The sequence below is a fragment of the Heteronotia binoei genome, chromosome 2 (genome assembly GCF_032191835.1).
Source record: "Heteronotia binoei isolate CCM8104 ecotype False Entrance Well chromosome 2, APGP_CSIRO_Hbin_v1, whole genome shotgun sequence".
NCBI classification, from domain to species: Eukaryota; Metazoa; Chordata; class Lepidosauria; order Squamata; family Gekkonidae; genus Heteronotia; species Heteronotia binoei.
Window position 1 is genome coordinate 194098197 of NC_083224.1, and position 20652 is coordinate 194118848.

At 47.4% G+C, this 20652-nt stretch overlaps 1 protein-coding gene and 1 non-coding gene across 8 annotated transcripts in view; both read right to left on the reverse strand.

Annotated features, from left to right (window-relative positions):
- Window positions 1-20652, reverse strand: part of TCF3 (transcription factor 3) — a 181177-nt gene that overhangs the window by 70770 nt on the left and 89755 nt on the right. For all 7 annotated transcript variants that reach the window (XM_060232788.1, XM_060232787.1, XM_060232782.1 and 4 more), the window contains exons 5-6: window positions 8454-8518; window positions 602-731 (exon numbers count right to left, since the gene is read on the reverse strand). In XM_060232788.1, coding sequence (XP_060088771.1) covers window positions 602-731; window positions 8454-8518 — 195 coding nt within the window. The remainder of the gene's footprint in view (window positions 1-601; window positions 732-8453; window positions 8519-20652) is intronic.
- On the reverse strand, window positions 15390-15464 carry TRNAT-GGU (transfer RNA threonine (anticodon GGU)). Its single transcript has one exon. It is a non-coding gene; the product is annotated as a tRNA-Thr (tRNA).

A 20652-nucleotide genomic window follows, 5' to 3' on the forward strand; every position in this document is an offset into this window, starting at 1 on the left:
GGCCAATGGCCCATCCAGTCCAACACTCTGTGTCACACAGTGGCCAAAATAATTACACACACACACACACTGTGGCTAATAGCCACTGATGGACCTCTGCTCCATATTTTTATCTAACCCCCTCTTGAAGCTGGCTATGCTTATAGCCGCCACCACCTCCTGTGGCAGTGAATTCCACATGGCCAATGGCTGGGGCTGATGGGAGTTGTAGGCAAAAAAAAAACCCATCAGGAGAGCTACCGTTGGCCATCCCTGTAATCTAAACCTGGGGTGGCCAACGGTAGCTCTCCAGATGTTTTTTGCCTACAGCTCCCATCAGCCCCAGCCATTGGCCATGCTGGCTGGGGCTGATGGCAGTTGTAGGCAAAAAAACATCTGGAGAGCTACCGTTGGCTACCCCTGGACTATATAATGGAAATGATTTTATTGTATATATATTTTAATATCTTATGTTGTTTTTATTTGCTGTTCGCTGCCCTGAGCCCGTCAGGGGAGGGCGGGATAGAAATCTGAATTAAATAAAAGAAATAAATAAACAGACCGGGAGCCCCCTCCCCTTTGAACTGTCACCCATCCGCCCCACGCCGCAGACCCCACATACCTATACTGCTGTCTGCTCCTCTCCTGCGAGGGTTGTTGGGAAATGGGTAGTACTGAGAGCCGCCCTTGACCCCCGTCGGGGAGAGGGCGCTGGGACTTGAAATCCCTATTTCGCTCGGAAGAAAGCCAGCCTACAAAACAGAGAACAAAAGGGAGATCAGGCATTAAAATGGGGAAAAGCCAGCCCTACAGTGTGGAAACCTGAACCCGGTCCTGGCCTGCCACCGCCGCGGAGAAACATCAGGGGTTGCAAGCTGTGTTCCCTCTAAGCTGAGTTAGTGTGAGCCAGATGACAGATTTTTAGCCTCCAACTCACACGTTTTTGTCGTAGCTCAGGAAGGAGGATCCCCAGAGCGCACTAATTCATGAATCGGCTCACAACTTTAATGTCAGTAGCTCACCAAGTAAAATTGTGGCTCACAAATCCCATGATTCTACACTGCCCACTTGTATTAAGAATTGCTGCTTCCATTCTCATTTGTCTGATGAAGTCTGCTTAAGACCATACGAAAGCTTACATTCTGAATAAAACTGAGTTGGTCTTAAAGGTACAACTTGTGTACTGCTTCGTTCTATTGCTTCAGACCAAGACGGCTGCCTACTGGGACCTCTCCACTGGTTGCAAGTGTTCAGTTAATAGCATTTGCCAGGGCTTTTTTTGTAGCAGGAACTCCTTTGCATATTAGGCCACACACCCCTGATGTAGCCAATCCTCCTGGAGCTTACAGGGCTCTTCTCACAGGGCCTACTGTAAGCTCTTGGAGGATTGGCTATTTATTTGATTTGATTTGACTTATATCCCGCCCTCCCCGCCGAAGCAGGCTGAGGGCTACATCAGGGGGTGTGGTCTAATACGCAAAGGAGTTCCTGATATGAAAAAAGCCCTGGTATTTGCAGTTTATACATACGCGTGTCTGCAATCAATATATGAATATTATTAATAACAAAACAATGGCTCAGTTTTCCTGCTGTGCTCTTTACCCACACGGTTCCCAACAATGGACACAGAGAGCGGCCGGTCTCAGCAAATCTGGCAAACTAAGATATTCTTCTTTAGTACGTGGAGGCTCTGCCTAATAGCTGAACTGAACTTCCTGCAGCCAAATGGGAACTTCCACATTCAGCGGCAGCATTATTATCACCACTGCGAAAACCCAGTGGACCAAACCAAGATTTACCCCAACCTGGCACCAGCACAGATTCCCCACTAGCCTTATGCCGTTCTCATGCTAGGGTTGCCACGTCCAGTTCAAGAAATATCTGGGGACTTTGGGGGTGGAGCCAGGGGACATTGGGGTGGAGCCAGGAGAGATTGGGGGCGGAGTCAGGAGCAAGGGTGTGACAAGCATACTTGAACTCCAAGGGAGTTCTGGCCACCACATTTAAAGGGACAGCACACCTTTTTAAATGCCTTCCTTCCATAGGAAATAATGAAGGATAGGGGCACCTTCTTTTGGGGCTCATAGAATGGGACCCCCGGTCCAATCGTTTTGAAACTTGGGAGGTACTTTGGGGAGAGGCACTATATACTATACTGAAAATTTGGTGCCTCTACCTCAAAAAATCAGCTCCTCCAGAGCCCCCCGAAACCTCCAGATCAATTCCCCATTATACCCTATGAGAATCGATCTCCACATAGGGAATAATGAAGTGCCCAGCAGCCATTTCCCTCCCCCCCCTCCCGTTTCTGGGGACTCTGAAGCGAGGGATTGGCCTCTCTACTCACGAGTTGCTGCCAACTTCTTCAAAGTAACACAGACACCCCATCCCAAGAGGAAGCCTTTCAGTCGGAGCCTCCGGAGGTGCAAAGGCACATGGTCCTCTGGGGGTGGGGCTTCCCCCCTTCGGCCAGCTGACTGGGGGCAGGAAGGAGCCTGGGAAAGCGGAAGAAACCCCGCTGGGACCTGGGGATTGGCAAGCCTATCTCACGCTTCTCTTTTCCGCGGGGCTTCTGTTGGATTTCACACTAACTGCCTCGGGGCTGCAACTAACTTCACCTTTTTTTGCGCAGCAAACAGAAGCCGGTTTTTAGAGGATCTCGTTTGCTGCATGAAAGAGGCAGAGCAAGTTGCAGCCCCGGGGCAGATAGTGTGAACTCCGACAGAAGCCCCACGGACAAGAGAAGCGTGAGAGCTGCATAGGGATAGTGGGAAATCGATCTCTATTTCCAAACGCAGCCAAACAGCTATAGCTGCTGTCCTAAATTATTGCATTCAATGTCTGCAATATAATTATTTCCCTTTTAAGCATTTCTCAACTGCCAATGTTTGCCCATTAAAAAGACGAAGAAGAAGAGACTGGATTTATACCCCGCCCTTCACTCGGGAGTCTCACAGCAGCTTACGATCGCCTTCTCTTCCTCTTCCCACAACAGACACCTTTGTGAGGTTGGTGGGGCTGAGAGAGCCTTCCCAGAAGCTGCCCTTCCAAGGACAGAGTCTCAGAGCGGCCTACAATCTCATTTCCCTTCCTCCCCACAACAGACACCCTGTGAGGCGGGTGGGGCTGAGAGCGGCTTACAATCTCCTATATCTTCTCCCCCCACAAGACACCCTGTGAGGCGGGTGGGGCTTAGAGAACTCTCCCAGAAGCTGCCCTTTCAAGGACAGAGTCTCAGAGCGGCCTACAATCTCCTTTCCCGTCCTCCCCCACAACAGACACCATGTGAGGTGGGTGGGGCTGAGAGAGCTCTCCCAGAAGCTGCCCTTTCAAGGACGGAGACTCAGAGCAGCCTACAATCTCCTTTCCCTTCCTCCCCCACAACAGACACCCTGTGAGGTGGATGGGGCTGAGATGGCTTTCCCAGAGGCTGCCCTTTCAAGGACAGAGTCTCAGAGCGGCCTACCATCTCTGTTCCCTTCCCTCCCCCACAACCTGTGAAGCGGGTAGGGCTAAGAGAGCTCTCCCAGAAGTTGCCCTTTCAAGGACAGAGGCTCAGAGCGGCCTATAATCTTCTTTCCCTTCCTCCCCCACAACAGACACCCTGTGAGGTGGGTGGGGCTGAGATGGCTTTCCCAGAAGCTGCCCTTTCAAGGACAGAGTCTCAGAGCGGCCTACCATCTCTGTTCCCTTCCCTCCCCCACAACCTGTGAAGCGGGTAGGGCTAAGAGAGCTCTCCCAGAAGTTGCCCTTTCAAGGACAGAGGCTCAGAGCGGCCTATAATCTTCTTTCCCTTCCTCCCCCACAACAGGCACCTTTGTGAGGTGGGTGGGGCTGAGAGAGCTCTTTCGAGAACTGCTCTTGAAAGAACAGCAGCTGACCCAAGGTCACCCAGCAGCTGCAATTGGAAGAGTGGGGAATCAAACCTGGCTCTCCTAGATTAGTCCACTGCTCTTAAGCATGACACTAACTGGTTCTCCAAGAGGTGCAGTTTCCAAGAGGTCATCCAACAATCACAAAGACCAGAAACTTGGTTCGAAGAAAACCTCAAAAAAGACACAAAGGTGCAGAATTCCAGCGCCAGAGCTGGCTGTGGTTGACAAAATCCAGGGCATACTTTGCAAAGCAAATTCTTACATCCAAAGTCTGGCTCTTCTTGCAATGACTTTGCACCCTGCAGTACTGACGATTAGCGTTCCCTCTAAGCTGAGTTGGTGTGAGCTTGCTCACCATTTGTTAGCCTCCGGCTCACACATTTTTGTCATAGCTCAGGAAAAATAGGCCCCAGAGAACACCAATCGATGTAGTCCAGGGATGGAATTCTAGCAGGAGCTCCTTTGCATATTAGGCCCCACCCCTCTGATGTAGCCAATTCTCCAAGTGCTTACAAAAAGAGCCTTGTAAGCTCTTGGAGCACTGGCTACATCAGGGGTGTGTGGCCTAATATGCAAAGGAGCTCCTGCTAGAATTCCACCCCTGATGAGGTCACTCACAGCTTTAATGCCAGTAGCTCATGAAGTCACAAGACCCCACAACTTAGACGTAATGCTGCTGACCAACCCCATTCCAGATCGCCCAAGTTCCTGACCTCTTATGGCTCCCCCCACCCCCCATTTCCAGCTTTCAATCCTTTCCCTAACCGGGCCTCTTCCCTCCTCCTGGCGATCTGAACGTTTTATTGGTTTTCTAGAGAAAGCCAGTTTGGCGTAGTGGTGAAGTGTGCGGACTCTTATCTGGGAGAACCAGGTTTGATTCCCCACTCCTCCACTGGCAGCTGCTGGAGTGGCCTTGGGGCAGCCATAGCTCTGGCAGAGGTTGTCCTTTAAAGGGCAGCTTCTGTGAGAGTCCTCTCAGCCCCACCCACCTCACAGGGTGTCTGTTGTGGAGACGGAAGGGAAAGGAGATAGTAGGCCGCTCTGAGACTCTGTCCTTGAAAGGGCAGCTTCTGGGAGAGCTCTCTCAGCCCCACCCACCTCACAGGGTATCTGTTGTGGAGACGGAAGGGAAAGGAGATAGTAGGCCGCTCTGAGACTCTGTCCTTGAAAGGACAGCTGCTGGGAGAGCCCTCTCAGCCCCACCTACCTCACAGGGTGTCTGTTGTGGGAAAGGAAGGGAAAGGAGATTGTAGGCTGCTCTGAGACTCTATCCTTGAAAGGGCAACTTCTTGGAGAGCTCTCTCAGCCCCACCTGCCTCACAGGGTGTCCGTTGTGGGGGAGGGAGATAAAGGAGATTGTGAGCCGCTCTGAGACTCTTGAGTGGAGGGCGGAATATAAATCCAATGTCGTCGTCTTCTTCTTCTACTTAAAGTGAATGGGTAAGGGGGAACTAGAAAACTGTAGTTACAGATAACAGTGTTATCATAATCTAATCTGCATGTAGTATGCTTTCTTAAAATACAGATATTGTCACATGTTATTATATCTCTTTACATTAAATCATCAACATCTAAATACTATGTTTTAGGGATTGCAAGTCTTCTTGTTCAAATGTCTATTTAAGCTTATATTTCCAATAAAAATGATATTATAATAAAGAAGACAGGAGAAAGGAGATATAAGTTCACACCAAAGAATCTTAAGAGTCTTGACCGTCTAGCCAAGCATATAGTTTCACCCAATATTTTCTTTCTTCTTCCTTACATTTCTCAGTCAGCAACTGGGATAAGTAGTTCCCTTCCCCTGGCAAACCTATCCCAATATTAAAGCACCGGGGCTGGTTGGCAGGTTTCCCTTTTAAAATTAAACCCACTCTGGCACTGAGAGCTGGCCCCGCACAGCTGTTTCGGAACCCAAAAAGAAAACATCCTGCGTTTAAGGGAAGGCCAGGGGGCTGCCAATCACACCGGGGCTGGTCTAGATTTTTAAACAACCTCCGATCACTCTTTCCTCTCCCCCCCTCCTCTATAAAGTGGTTTTGTTATTTTTCTTTTTTGGATGAAAAAAAAGAGAATAGGAAAGGTCCTGTCTGCAGAAGACTGCTCAGCTGAGAGGGAAGAAGAAGAAGAAGAAGAAGAAGAAGAAGAAGAAGAAGAAGAAGAAGAAGAAGAAGAAGAAGAAGAAGAAGAAGAAGAAGAAGAAGAAGAAGAAGAAGAAGAAGAAGAAGAAATGCAGATTTATACCCTGCCCTTCTCTCTGAATCAGAGATTCAGAGCAGTTTACAATCTCCTTTATCTTCTTCCCCTACAACAGATACCCTGTGAGGGGGTTGGGGCTGAGAGAGCTTTCACAGAAGCTGCCCCTTCAAGGACAGAGTCTCAGAGTGGCCTACAATCTTCTTTCTCTTTCTCTCCCCACAACAGACACCCTGTGAGGGGGGTGGGGCTGAGAGAGCTTTCACAGAAGCTGCCCCTTCAAGGACAGAGTCTCAGAGCGGCCTACAATCTCCTTTCTCTTTCTCTCCCCACAACAGTCACCCTGTGAGGTGGGTGGGGCTGGAGAGGGCTCTCACAGCAGCCGCCCTTTCAAGGACAACCTCTGCCAGAGCTATGGCTGAGCCAAGGCCATTCCAGCAGCTGCAAGTGGAGGAGTGGGGAATCAAGCCCGGTTCTCCCAGATAAGAGTCCACACACTTTACCACTACACCAAACTGGAGGGGAAGGACCTCTGTTTTGAAATCTACTGCCTGGTCCTTTTAATTTAGGGTTGCCAAGTCCAACTCAAGAAATATCTGGGGTCTTTGGGGAGGGGGGGAGCCAGGAGCAAGGGTGTGGCAAGCACGAATGAACTCCAAAGGGAGTTCTGGTCCTCACATTTAAAGGGACCATGCTTCTTTTAAATGCATTCCCTCCATTTGGAATAATGAAGGACAGGGGCACCTTCTTTGGCGGCTCATAGAATTGGACCCCCCCAAGTCCAATCTTTTTAAAACTTGGGTGGTATTTTAAGGAGATGCATTGAATGCCATGCTGAAAGTCTGGTGTCTCTACCTAAAAAAACAGCCCCACAGAGCCTCAGATACCCACAGATTAATTATCCATAATACCCTATGGGAATCAGTCTCCATAGGGAATAATGGAGTGCCCAGTAGACATTTCCTCCCTTCTCCCCACTTTCTGATGACCCTGAATTGGGGGGAGGGCCTCCAAACTGGGGATCCCCTGTCCCACCTGGGGGTTGTCCACACACACAGGCAGCCACTGCAGATGGACTGAACAACACAAATTGCTGGTGAAAAAAGTCTTGAGATCACTTCAATCTTTTGCAAACCAAATTCTATTATATTCATAGATCTTAGCTGCGGACGAAAAGAAGAATTACAACAACGTGCCGTCCACCTAGGATTCATGTTGCCACCTATTTTGTGAAAGAAATACAGCTACTTCACAGTCTACAAAAGTGCTACCTGGCAATATCACCCATTAGAGAAGAAAAGTCGGCGACCGGATTTTGTGCTGGATGTGTAAATCGTGGCGTGACGGCTGAGTGCAAGTGCATGGGACGGTAACTTTAAGAACTTTGGGAAGGGTTCATGTTCTAAATGCAACGATATGAATGATGTATAGAACGAAGCAGTAGACAAGTGCACCTTTAAGACCAACTAAGTTCAGAATGTAAGCTTTCGTATGCTCTTAAGCTTACAAACTGGAGAGCCAGTTTGGTGTAGTGCTTAAGTGTGTGGACTCTTATCTGGGAGAACGGGGTTTGATTCCCCACGCCTCCACCTGCACCTGCTGGAATGGCCTTGGGTTAGCCATAGCCATCGCAGGAGTTGTCCTTGGAAGGGCAACTGCTGTGAGAGCCCTCTCAGCCCCACCCACCTCACAGGGTGCCTGTTGTGGGGGGGGGGGGGGAGGAGAAGACATAGGAGATTGTAAGCCGCTCTGAGTCTCTGATTCAGAGAGAAGGGCGGGGTACAAATCTACAGTCGTCTTCTTCTTCTACTTTCTGAATAAAACTTAGTTGGTCTTAAAGGTGAATTTGTCTACTGCTTTGTTCTATTGCTTCAGACCAAAACAGCTGCCTACTGGGATCTATGAAGGATGTATGTAATATATGAGAAGCACAATATACTCTTTTGATGTGTTCTATGTATATATGAAAACGTTGTGATGCGACGTCACCCCAGAGTCGGTAATAAGTGGTCCTTGCGCAGGGGACTACCTTGACCTTTTTATGTATATAAGAGAATTGGGCGTGCAAAGGATTTAAGTGGTCTCTAAGACGTTTTCACCAGCAATTTGTGTTGTTCAGTCCATCTGTGGTGGTTTCCTACGTAGCCGTACATTTACCACCTGGGGACTAGCAACCCTATTTTAATTGGAGATGGCGGGAACTGAACTTGGGACCTTCTGCCCGTGAACTGGAGGCTCCGCCACTGAGCCGTGGCCCGTCCCCTGAGCTCCTTTACATATCGCGTTGTGTGCCCCCCCCCGCCATGTCCAAACGTCTTAGCGCCACAACCAAAGCGACAAGAGGCAGACAGCCCCCAGCCCCCAAAGGCCTCCCAGCCCTGACCACCATGCCCCTCCTCTCACCTGATTGAGGGCCGGCATGCCTGCGTCTCTCCCAAACGTGTAGGAGCTTCTCTCGGTACCTTTCCCTAAGAGTTGGAGGAGGGAAACAAAAAAAAAAGAGAAAAGAATTTGTGAGCGCCCCGCACTGCAAGGTTGTCAGGAACCAAATGGAACGCCTCCCCAGGACTTGGGTCACAGCTTCCCAAGAACATAAGAGAAGCCCTGTTGGATCAGGCCAATGGCCCATCCAGTCCAACACTCTGTGTCACATAAGAACATAAGAGAAGCCATGTTGGATCAGGCCAATGGCCCATCCAGTCCAACACTCTGTCACACAGTGGCCAATATATGTGTGTGTGTACACACACACACATATACATACATAGACACACACACACACACATATATATACATACACTGTGGCTAATAGCCACTGATGGACCTCTGTTCCATATTTTTATCCAATACCCTCTTAAAGCTGGCTATGCTTGTAGCCGCCACCAGCTCCTGTGGCAGTGAATTCCACATGTTAATCACCCTTTGGGTGAAGAAGTACTTCTTTTTATCCGTTTTAACCTGACTGCTCAGCAATTTCATCGAATGCCCACGAGTTCTTGTATTGTGAGAAAGGGAGAAAAATACTTCTTTCTCTGCTTTCTCCATCCCATGCATAATCTTGTAAACCTCTATCATGTCACCCCGCAGTCGACGTTTCTCCAAGCTAAAGAGCCTCAAGCGTTTTAACCTTTCTTCATAGGGAAAGTGTTCCAACCCTTGAATCATTCTAGTTGCCCTTTTCTGGGCTTTTTCCAATGCTATAATATCCTTTTTGAGATGCGGTGACCAGAATTGCACACAGTATTCCAAATGAGACCGCACCATCGATTTATACAGGGGCATTATGATACTGGCTGATCTGTTTTCAATTCCCTTCCTAATAATTCCCAGCATGGCGTTGGCCATGCTTCATATTCATCAAATCATCGAATCATAGAGTTGGAAGGGGCCATTCAGGCCATCCAGTCCAAGATCACCCTAGAGTAGAGCAGTGTCCCCTCAACCTTTTTGGTCACAATTTGAGCTTATTGCCACAATACAGGGGATGTTCACATATTTTTGGCCTTGATTTCACTCCAGGAAGTGCTGCTCGGAAGCTACCTTTGCGAGAAAACCCTCTACAAGATGAGTCGCTCTCTCCCTGACTTGGCAATTTTTCTTCATCAAAACAAACACAAGCCACAATTTTTCTTCTTCGCATACGGTTGCCTACCCAGAATCGTTCTGAAACGAGCCACGTCCTTTGCTTCCTGTTTGGGGAACACAAGTTCCAACTCTGTACCACAGCTGCCACCCCAATTGGCTAGCAAAGAGCTCTCACCGATTTGATCTTGCAATTTCCCCCCCTCCCCAACACACCAGACCACTTGTATCAATCATGTGACAGTCGTTCAGTCAAACCACAGTAATGTTCTTTTTTACCAACACTGAAACAAACCCATGGACTGGGTTTCAATCCCATGAAATCAAGTAAGTCTGCAATAGCGTTTCCCAGCTCTGGGTGAGGTAATACCTAAAGATTTGGGGGAGGGCGGGGTTTGGGGAGGGGAGGGGCTTCAGCAGGGTACACTGCCCTAGACTCCACCTTCTGAAGCGGCCATTTTTTAATCTCCGTCACCTGGAGAGGAGCTGTAATAGCAGGAGATCTGCAGGCACCACCTGGATGTTGGCAACCTCAGAACTTCTGCAACCGTATCTCAAAACTGCACAAAACAAGCCCAGGTCTTTCCACCTCCGCTTGCTTGATCGTTTCGAGCGCCTGCCTCTCGTTACCTGCTCCAGCCCAAATTCTCCTCTTTCCATGCAGGCAGGACCGAAAGTCGAAGCGGTACTCAGGATATGACAACCACCTCAAGTCAAGTGTGAAGACTTGACTTGCAGACATAGGGAGAACTTCCGTTCTCCCCACGTAGCTTCCTTAGCGGCTGCTTCCAGCCAAGCTGGACAAATGCACAGATCTGCCTTATATCGCGTCAGTTTCTGACTAGCAGCCGCTCATGAGGGTCTCCAGTGCAGAAGGGGGGTCTTCCCCACCCCATGGAACTTTTTAACTTGAGATGGATCCTAGACACTTCTGCATAGAGGGCATGTTTATGGCTCATGAGTAGAGATGTAAATTTCCAGAAATTTTGAAGCTTGGAAAAAAACCCAAGGTTTTTTGGGGGGGGGGGGGGAATGGAAATTTTCGGAAAAATTGGGGAAAAAATGCTACATTAGCACTTCTTTTTTCTTTCCCAGATTGAAAGTCATTCTGTTACTTTAGGAACATAAAATACGACTATGGACAATTTTACTTGGCATGAGATTATCACAACTAGCTTATTAAAAATATAATGCATCCAAACAATTATGACAAACAGAATTTACTTTTTAAATAATATTTATTTGTAATTGTAACAAATGGAACAATCTCCTGAACTGTTTATTAGTTTATGTGGAACAGACAAAAAAAAAAACCTCCACAAAACAATTTTTAAAAATCCAGAAGTAATAATTATTCATATTTCCTCTCCACTGTATTAAATAAAAATAAAAAAACTCATTCTCCTAAAAAGAATTGAAGAGCGGGGAAGTGTCTAGACGGGAGTGTAGGACTAAGTTCCAATGAATGGGCATGACCTAAGTCTTGCTTGTGCTCAGTGCACAGAAATTAGAATAATTCGATACCATACATATTTTTTAGAAATGATCTGGAAAACATTTGAACACCTTGTCTTAAAATATTTTATTCATCATGTTAAAATAAAATGTTCCATAATCAATTTTTTTTCTTTTCTTCAATTTTTCCCATTTTTCGGGGAAAAAACAAACAAAAAGGGCTTCATGAAAAATATGGGAAAAACCCTTTTTTCCAAATTTTTCCAGTTTTTTTTCCAGGCCTTGACATCTCTACTTATGAGTCATGCCTCACCTAGCATCAAGGGCAGTTTTAACACTGGATCGGACCCCGACAGCCCGTCTTACTCTGTGTTGTCTGTCCTCCACTTGGCTTTTTAACTCAGATAAATTTCCCAAAATTCCCTAAGCATTTCACCAACAGGTTCCTCAGGGGAATCCGTAATACACAACAACCCATGTTCCCTCTAAGCTGAGTTAGCGTGAGCTAGCTCACAGGTTTTTAGCCTCCAGCTCACACATTTTTATCTCAGCTCAGGAAAAATGGCCTCAAAGCAAACTCAGAGAGCCAGTTTGGCATAGTGGTTAAGTGCGTGGACTCTTATCTGGGAGAACCGGGTTTGATTCCCCACTTGTTCACTTGCACCTGCTGGAATGGCCTTGGGTCAGCCATAGCTCTTGTAGGAGTTGTCCTTGAAAGGGCAGTTGCTTGTAAGAGCTCTCTCAGCCTCACCTACCTTACAGAGTGTCTACTGGGGGGGGGGGGGGGGAAGGTAAAGGAGATTGTGACCGCTCTGAGACTCTAATGCCAGTAGATCACAAAGCAGAATTTCTGCTCACAAGACTCCACAGCTTAGAGGGAACATTGATAACAATGCTGAATTTACGTAAGTATAGTTAAAATCAGGGCTTTTTTTGTAACAGGAACTCCTTTGCGTATTAGGCTCTGTAAGAAGAGCCCTATAACCTCTTGGAGGACTGGTTACATCAGGGGTGTGTGGCCTAATATGCAAAGGAATTCCAGCTTTAAAAATAAAAAAAGCCGTGGTTAAAATTATATACATCAGATATGGTATTACAAATTAAAACCCAGGTCCTAAAGTACCAGTCACATACAAAACAGCTACAGTTTATTCTGTCCTTGTAAAGAGCAGAGATAAGATAAGGCTATCCAGCACCCGACAGGTTTTGGCTCAAAATTAAAGAAATCTTTTTCTTTCTTTTCTTTTACTGTGCCTAAATGAATGTTACAAACCTGTTTCAGGACCTGGATTTTAACTTTTAATACCATATCTATTTATATAATTTTAACTATACTTATGGTAATTCAGCATTGTTATTATACATTCCAGATTCCCCCGACAAAGTCTGTTGGTGAAATGCATAGGGGATTTTTGGAAATTAAATTCAGTAATAAAGCATATTTTTGCCTGATTCCACACCATGGCCTTGGCGTTATTTTTTTATCTCCTGGAGCTGGTGCAGCTCTTTATGTCCTTGCTACTATTCCACCTGCTGACAGCTCTCTGGAGTCTCAGGTGGAGAAAGACCTTTCCCTTAACCAAAATCCCGTACCTGGAGATGCTGAGGATCAGATTTGGCATGCCAAGCAGTACTCTGGCTAAAAACAGAAGTGTGTGGCTGTAGGATTTTTTGCTCAGTTTGTGCAGACCGCTCAGCAACTTCTATGCCAGGGGTGGCCAAGCTTGCTTAATGTAAGAGCCACATAAAAGCCACAGTAGATGTTTGAGAGCCACAGGACAGGAAGGAAAATAGATGTGGGAGGAAGAGAGAGGTGGAAAGAAAATGGCTGCTTCAGAGGGTGGAGCCTATGGCATTGTACCCTGCCAAGGTCCCTTCTCTCTCTACACCTAAATCTCTAGGTCTCTCCCCACCCAGAGCTGGCAACTGTACTCTTCAGGGCCGTAGGAGAGCAGCTTTTTACCTCAGGACCTTTGACTGACGATCAGTGTTCCCTCTAAGCTGAGTCAGTGTGAGCCAGCTCACAGCTTTTTTAGCCTCCGGCTCACACGTTTTTGTCTCGGCTCCCAAAAAATGTCCCCAAAGCACACTAATTTATGCAGCAGCACACAATTTTAACGCTGGCAGCTCACCGCTTGAACGCCAGCAGCTCACAAAGTAGAATTTCTGCTCACAAGACTCCACAGCTTAGAGGGAACGTGAGAATGCCGGGGGTCGAACCCAGAATTCGTTGCAGCTGAAGACTGGGGATTGCCACAGACTCAGCACATGCTCACATGCAAGCTGGCAGTGGTGTGGGGTGTGTTTGTCTCCCAGTAAATAAAATCTGCCCCAACTGCCATCACGGATCTGGAAAACGAGACTTGGACGGGCGACGGGGCTTTCTCTTAGCCACAGGAAACAGACTGTCAGCCACGCGCAGCCATGCCGTGACAGAAAGATGCCCCTCCGCCCACATTTCCCCGGTTTTACTCCAGCGGCTTAGCGTTAAGTAAACAGGAGGTCACAGGGTCGCCGGGCAAAATCTTTTAACTGACCTAATTTTTTAAAAGCGGTTTAGGAGCTAAATTTGCTGCATGGCCGCCCTCTTCTCCCCACCCCCTCTTGAACTCTACCCCCACACCTTCTCCCTGCAAAGCAGCTTCTCACAAAAAGAGAACTGACTGGTTTCGTCACGAAAGCTGATCAGGCCTAAACTGGGGGGGGGGGGGAGATGGGGGGTGTGGAATGACATCTTTCCGGAAAGTTCTGTTGGGTAAGCAACCGACAATTTTTCTCTCTCTCTCTCTCTCTTCAGAAACAGCCATCTTGATTTCTGCAAAAACAGGCCAATTTGAGGAGTCGATTCAGGACTTGGGGGTGTGTGGGTGTGTGTTAGGTTTCCTGCTCTCTCCGGCACCCCTGCACTTGGAAAAAGGGCTTCATAAAGTCTAGCATCAGGGTCGGATAAATTTTTAAATTTTTTATTTTATTTTATTAAATTTAATCCAATACAAAGGCAGCATAGGGAAAATAAATAATACAACTATAACTCTAACATACAAGAATCCAATTTAGACCACTGGATGCATATAACAAGCAATTTACAAAAACAGCACGTAATATGCTAAGTTTTAAGAATTGAGAAATAGCCTACAATTCATTCCATTAGGGTCAGATAAATGCCAATTAAATAACCGTTATTAAAAACAAACAAACCCTGAGAGCCATTGGACGGGAACTTCTAGTTCAATGATATAACATTGTGTTATAGGGATGCCAATCCCCAGATGGTTAACAACTGAAATAAACCACTGCGTTACTTATATATTGCAAATAATTGCTCTACAGATATTTCTTATATCCTGTTCAGGTATTCTTCACCAAAATCCGTACAAATGTCCATGAATACAGCGCAACTCAAAATACAAATTAATTTCCAGTTGCTGTAATGGTACCAAAGTCCACTGTCTGTGTCCTTCCTTTGATAGACGCGTGCAGTACCAAAAAATGTGCTACTTCTTGCTTAGGTACCAGTCCGAAATCCAACAGGTACGGCTTTATATTCTGGAACCCGTGCTTAAGGCAAAAGCTCATGTGACTTATTATGTCTCTTCAGTTTGCACGAATGGTCTGTGCAAACTAAAGAGACATAATATGTCATGTGAGCTTTTGCCTTAAGCACGGGTTCCACAATATAAGGCTGCACCTGTTGGATTTCGGACTGCTACCTAAGCAAGAAGTAGCACATGCCACACCAGTTGGATTTTGGCCTGCTACCCAAACAAGAAGTAGCACATTTATTGGTACTGCACACGTCTGTCAACAAAAGTATACAGACAGTGGACTTGGGTACCATTGCAGGCATTGGAAATTAGTTTGTATTTTGAGTTGTGCTGTATTCATGGACATCTTTATGAATTTTGGTGAAGAATACACGAGTAGGATATAAGAAATATCTGGGGAGCAATTATTTGTAATATATAAGTAACGCAGTGGTGTACTTCAGTTGTTACTAATCGGTACACTGTGGTTTCCGGTTTTGCCTAATCCCCAGATGGGGCAAGGGATCCCCCCTGTTTGGAGGCCTTCCCCCCACTTCAGGGTCATCAGAAAGTGGGTAGGGGGAAGGGAAACGACTGCTAGACTCTCCACTATTCCCTATGGAAACTGATTTCCATAGGAACATATGAACATATGAAGCTGCCTTCTACTGAATCAGACCCTTGGTCCATCAAAGTCAGTATTGCCTTCTCAGACTGGCAGCGGCTCTCCAGGGTCTCAAGCTGAGGTTTTTCACACCATTTTGCCTGGACCCTTTTTTGGAGAAGCCAGGGATTGAACCTGGGACCTTCTGCTTACCAAGCAGATGCTCTACCACTGAGCCACCGTCCCTCCCCTATATATAACGGAGAATTGATCTATGGGTATCTGGGGTTCGGGGGGGGGGCTGTTTTTTGAGGTAGAGGCACAAAATGTGCAGCATAGCATCTAGTGCCTCTCCTCCAAACACCCTCCCAGTTTCAAAAGGATTGGACCAAGGGGTCCAACTGTATGAGCCCCAAAAGGTGCTCCTATTCTTCATTATTTCCAGCGGAGGGAAGGCATTTAAAAGTGTGCGGCCCCTTTAAATGTGATGGCCAGAACTCCCTTTGGAGTTCAATGATGCTTGTCACACCCTTGCTCCTGGCTCCACCCCCAATGTCTCCTGGCTCCACCCCCCAAAGTCCCCAGATATGTCTTCAATTGGGCTTGCCAACCCTATTGTGTTAAAAAAGGAATGTTAGCAGTTAACAGTACAGGTAAAATACTGGGGGATGCCTGAGATCCCAGTATTTTATTATCAGGCGTCTCCAACGCAGTCTCCATGGACTCCCCACACTCCCTACGCCCAAGAAAGCAAGTAACCAGAGTGTGGAAAGTGCAATCTGTCCATCAGCTAGTCAAAAAGGTAGGTAAAGGTAGTCCCCCTGTGCGCCAGTCATTCCCGACTCTAGGGGGACGTCGCATCTCGGCATTTTCATGGCAGACTTTTTACGAGGTGGTTTGCCATAGCCTTCCCCAGTCCTCTACACTTTCCCCCCCAGCAAGCTGGGGACTCATTTTACCAACCTTGGAAGGATGGGTCAACCTGGAGTTTCCTGAACCCAGCTTTCGCCTCAGGTTGTGAGCACTGCAGTACGGCACCGTTACCACTCAGCGCCATGGGGCTCCCTATCAGGTCAAATTTTACTCGCCCCAGGTGAAAAGCAATTTTATTTAAACCATAAAAATACGAGTCAAACACACACACACACACACACAAGTTGGTAGAAGTTTAGCATCTCCCTAGAATTGTCTGAAAATCTCATCAGTGAAGAACAGGTGTAGAATTCACACATGGATGCCTTCCAATCGGAACACCAACACACCCTGGCGCTGGGAAAGAAGTTACAACTGCAGCCAGCGCCCCTCAATACGCTGCATGGGTCTGCTGTGTCCCCCCCATCTGTCTCCCCCCCTTCCACCCCTGTTTACACAATCAGGCATGTTTCTTCAATCTACCTGGGAAAAGCCTAGAGGGACGCTAGGAAATGCCCATTCACTAGGGCAAGCAGGATGTAGTCATGATTTGTCAGGTGAGGAAAGAAAACAGGAAGGGAGGGGAATTGGCATCGTTGGTGCAAATATGAAGGCCTGGGGAAAAAATGGAAAAATTAAGGGAAAAAACCATCTACCCCCCCTTTCCCCCCTTTTTTCCCTAGGAGCCTTTTTTGTTTTTTTCTGAGAAATTGAAAAAAAAGAAAAGAAAAGAAATGGATTATGGGACGTTTTATTTTAACACGACGAATAAAATATTTTAAGACAAGGTGTTCAAATATTTTCCAAATCATTTCTAAAAAATGTATGGTATCAGATTATTCTAATTTCTGTGCACTGAGGACAAGCAAGTCCTAGGTCATGCCCATTCGCTGAAACTTAGTCCTACACTCCCTTCCTCACACTTCCCCCCTCTTCAATTCTTTTTAGGAGAATGAGTTTTTCATTTTTATTTAATACCGTGGAGAGAAAATATGAATAATGGTTACTTCCGGATTTTTAAAAATGGTTTTATGGAGGGTTTTTTGTCTGTTCCACATAAACTAGTAAACAGTTCAGGAGATTGTTGCTCCATTTGTGACAATTACAAATAAATATTATTTTAAAAGTAAATTCTGTTCGTAATAATTGTTTGGATACACTATATTTTTAATAAGCTAGTTGTGATAATTTCCTGCCAAGTAAAATTGTCCATAGTCAGATTTTATGTTCCTAAAGTAACAGAATGACTTTCAATCTGGAAAAGAAAAAGAAGTGCTACTGCAGCATTTCTTTTTCAATTTTTCCAAACATTTCCGGGTTTTTTTTTTAAAGGGAAAAAACCTGGGTTTTTTTTTCAAGTTTCAAAATTTCCAGAAATTTTACATCTCTAATCATGGGTTGATCATATTGGAGTAGACAAAGGAACAGACATAAAGAAAGAAAAAAAAGTACAGGTAGCTGGTGGAAAACTGAAGCAATGGTGAGAGGGAATGGTTTTGAGAGAAGGTAGATAGCCTGGTGAGCTCTTGAAGGTAGACATGACATCAACGGATTCAAAGGAGGGCAACAAAGATGGTGAGGGGTCTGGGGACCAAGTCCTATGAGGAAAGGTTGAAGGAGCTGGGGATGTTTAGCCTGGAGAGGAGGCAGCTGAGAGGTGATAGCATCTCCATCTTCAAGTCCTTGAAGGGCTGTCCTAGAGAGAATGGGGAGGAATTGTTTTCTGTGGCCCCAGAAGGTAGGACCAGAACCAACGGGTTGAAATTAAATCAAAAGAGTTTCTAACTCAACAACAGGAAGAACTTCCTGACTGTTAGAGTGATTCCTCAGTGGAACAGGCTTCCTCGGGAGGTGGTGGGCTCTCCTTCCTTGGAGGTTTTTCAACAGAGGTTAGATGGCCATCTGACAGCAATGTGGATCTTGTGAATTTAGGGGGAGGTGTTTGTGGGTTTCCTGCATTGTGCAGGGAGTTGGACTAGATGACCCTGGAGGTCCCCTCCAGCTCTATGATTCTATGATTCTAGGTGAGGAAAGAAAAGAGGAAGGGAGGGGAACTGGCATCATGGGTTGATCATATTGGGAGCAGACAAGGGAAAGGCCGTAAAGAAAGAAAAAAGTTCAGGTGGCTGGTGGAAAACTGACGCAATGGAGGGAGGGAATGGTATCGAGAAGGTAGATAGCCTGGTGACCTCTTGAAGGCAGACGCGACATCAACGGGTCCAGAGGAGGGCAACGAAGATGCTGTGGGGTCTGAAGACCAAGTCCTATGAAGAAAGGTTGAAGGAGCTGGGCATGTTCAGCCTGGAGAGGAGGCGGCTGAGAGGTGATAGGATCACCATCTTCAAGGACTTGAAAGGCTTTCCTTTAGAGGATGATGTGGAATTGTTTTCTGTGGCCCCAGAAGGTAGGACCAGAACCAAGGGGTTGAAATTAAATCAAAAGAGTTTCCGGCTCAACATCAGGTAGAACTTCCTGACCGTTAGAGCGATTCCTCAGTGGAACAGGCTTCCTCCTTGGGAGGTTGTGGGCTCTCCTTCCTTGGAGTTTTTTAAACAGAGGCTAGATGGCCATCTGACAGCAATGTGGATCCCATGAACTTAGGGGCAGGTATTTGTGAATTCCCTGCATTGTTGAAGGGGGTTGGACCAGATGATGAAGACGACGAGAACAAAGACGAAGACATTGGATTTATACCCTGCCCTCCACTCTGAATCTCAGAGCGGCTCACAATCTCCTTTATCTTCCTCCCCCACAACAGACACCCTGTGAGGCGGGTGGGGCTGAGAGAGCTCTCCCAGAAGCTGCCCTTTCAAGAGTCTCAGAGTAGCCTACAATCTCCTTTCCCCTCCTCCTCCACGACAGACACCCTGTGAGGTGGGTGGGTGGGGCTGAGGGGGCTCTCACAGCAGCTGCCCTTTCAAGGACAACTCTGCCAGAGCTATGGCTGACCCATCCCAGCAGGTGCAAGTGGAGGAGTGGGGAATCAAACCCAGTTCTCCCAGATAAGAGTCTGCGCACTTCACCACTACACCAAACTGGCTCTCTACAAAAAAGACGACCTTGGAGGTCCTTTCCAACTCTACGATTCTACAAGCACTCATTTTTGATACACTTTTCTTTGCCCTTCCCTCAAAGTCAGACCCACAACAGCCCTGTGAGGTGAGCAAAGCAGAAGGAAAAGGGGGGAGGAGGAGTGACTTGTCAAAGGATGTCCAGGGGCTTTCCAAGTTGAGCAGAGAGCAGTACCTGAACACCAAAGATCGTTTTGTAGAAAAATAGGTGGCGGAGTTCATTAAAAACAATTCATTAGCATATGCCACCCCCAACAGCCAAAAGCAACCTGACCAAAGGAAAGGAGAGCCCCGGGTGAGCGAGGCCTGCTTGGGCTGGCTAGGAATCCAGCCAGCCCAAGCAGGCCTCACTCACTCAGGGCTCTCCTGGGCTGCCCCTCCCCCCCCATCCAGTCAAAAGGCCAGCAAACCACCCACCACCCAAAATCACATTAGAAGTGGAGAAAGGGTGGTGTGGGCTTCTCCAAGAGTTAAAGAGGGCTGCTAGGGGCGTGGCAAAGCCCCTGGTGGCTGGCTGGCTGCCCGCTCTCCTAATCCAGGGATTGTTATGCAGCTGCACCTCCTAGTCAATGGACAAGGTAGGTGGGGAGAAAGAGGGGAACCCTCAGAAAGTGCCAGGAGCTGTGCTCCTGCTAAGCAGACTCTAGGGGGCTAGCCACCGCACGCCACACCATCTTGGGTGTTCCATAAAGCCACAGACCCCTGGCTGGCGGACATGAAGAATAAGCAGGCAGATTGGAGAGGGGAAGGCATGCAGCTGACAGGCTGTTAAAAAACGTATCTCGGGAGCTGAGGTCGGGGTGGGGGGTGGGGAACACAATCCTCAAATGAAATTAGCACTAAACATAATTGTGTTGCTCGGTTAAGATCCCGGGCGCACAGGCAAACTGCACTTCGGCGGGTGGACTGAGGCTCCAATCTGCCACCCCCCACCCCTGCCTGAGGAAGTGCCCGTAAGATCTGCTCGTTTCCTTCGGGACGCAGAGAGCCTGGGTCACTTTCTTAACTGCGGACCCCAACGTGGTATCTGTGGGCACTGTGGACCCCTGCTGGCACCTTTTTCTGGTGCCCACTGAGTGTTTTTAGAAAGTAGGTGGAGCTCTTACCCAGCAGGACTTCTGATTGGCCACTGAAGATGTGACTGGTTATTGCTGCAGCAGCAGCGGCCTCCATGGTGTTTGTTTCATTCTTCCTTACTCCTCTTTCTCAGTATATATTTTTTAATTGCCCTCCTCCTTCCCTGCATTTGGGCTTCCTTTGCGTATGTGGCTTCCTGTCCCGAAGCAGTCATCTTGTGGTTGATTCCACCACCCTGGGTCAGAGTTTGGAGGAAGAGTTGGCTTTATACCCCGCCCTCCGCTCAGAGTCTTGGATAGGGCTGCGAGCTCTTGCCGGGGGTGGGGAATCCCCCACTCTGGAGGGCCCCAACCCACCGGCAGGGAGCAGCCTGCCGG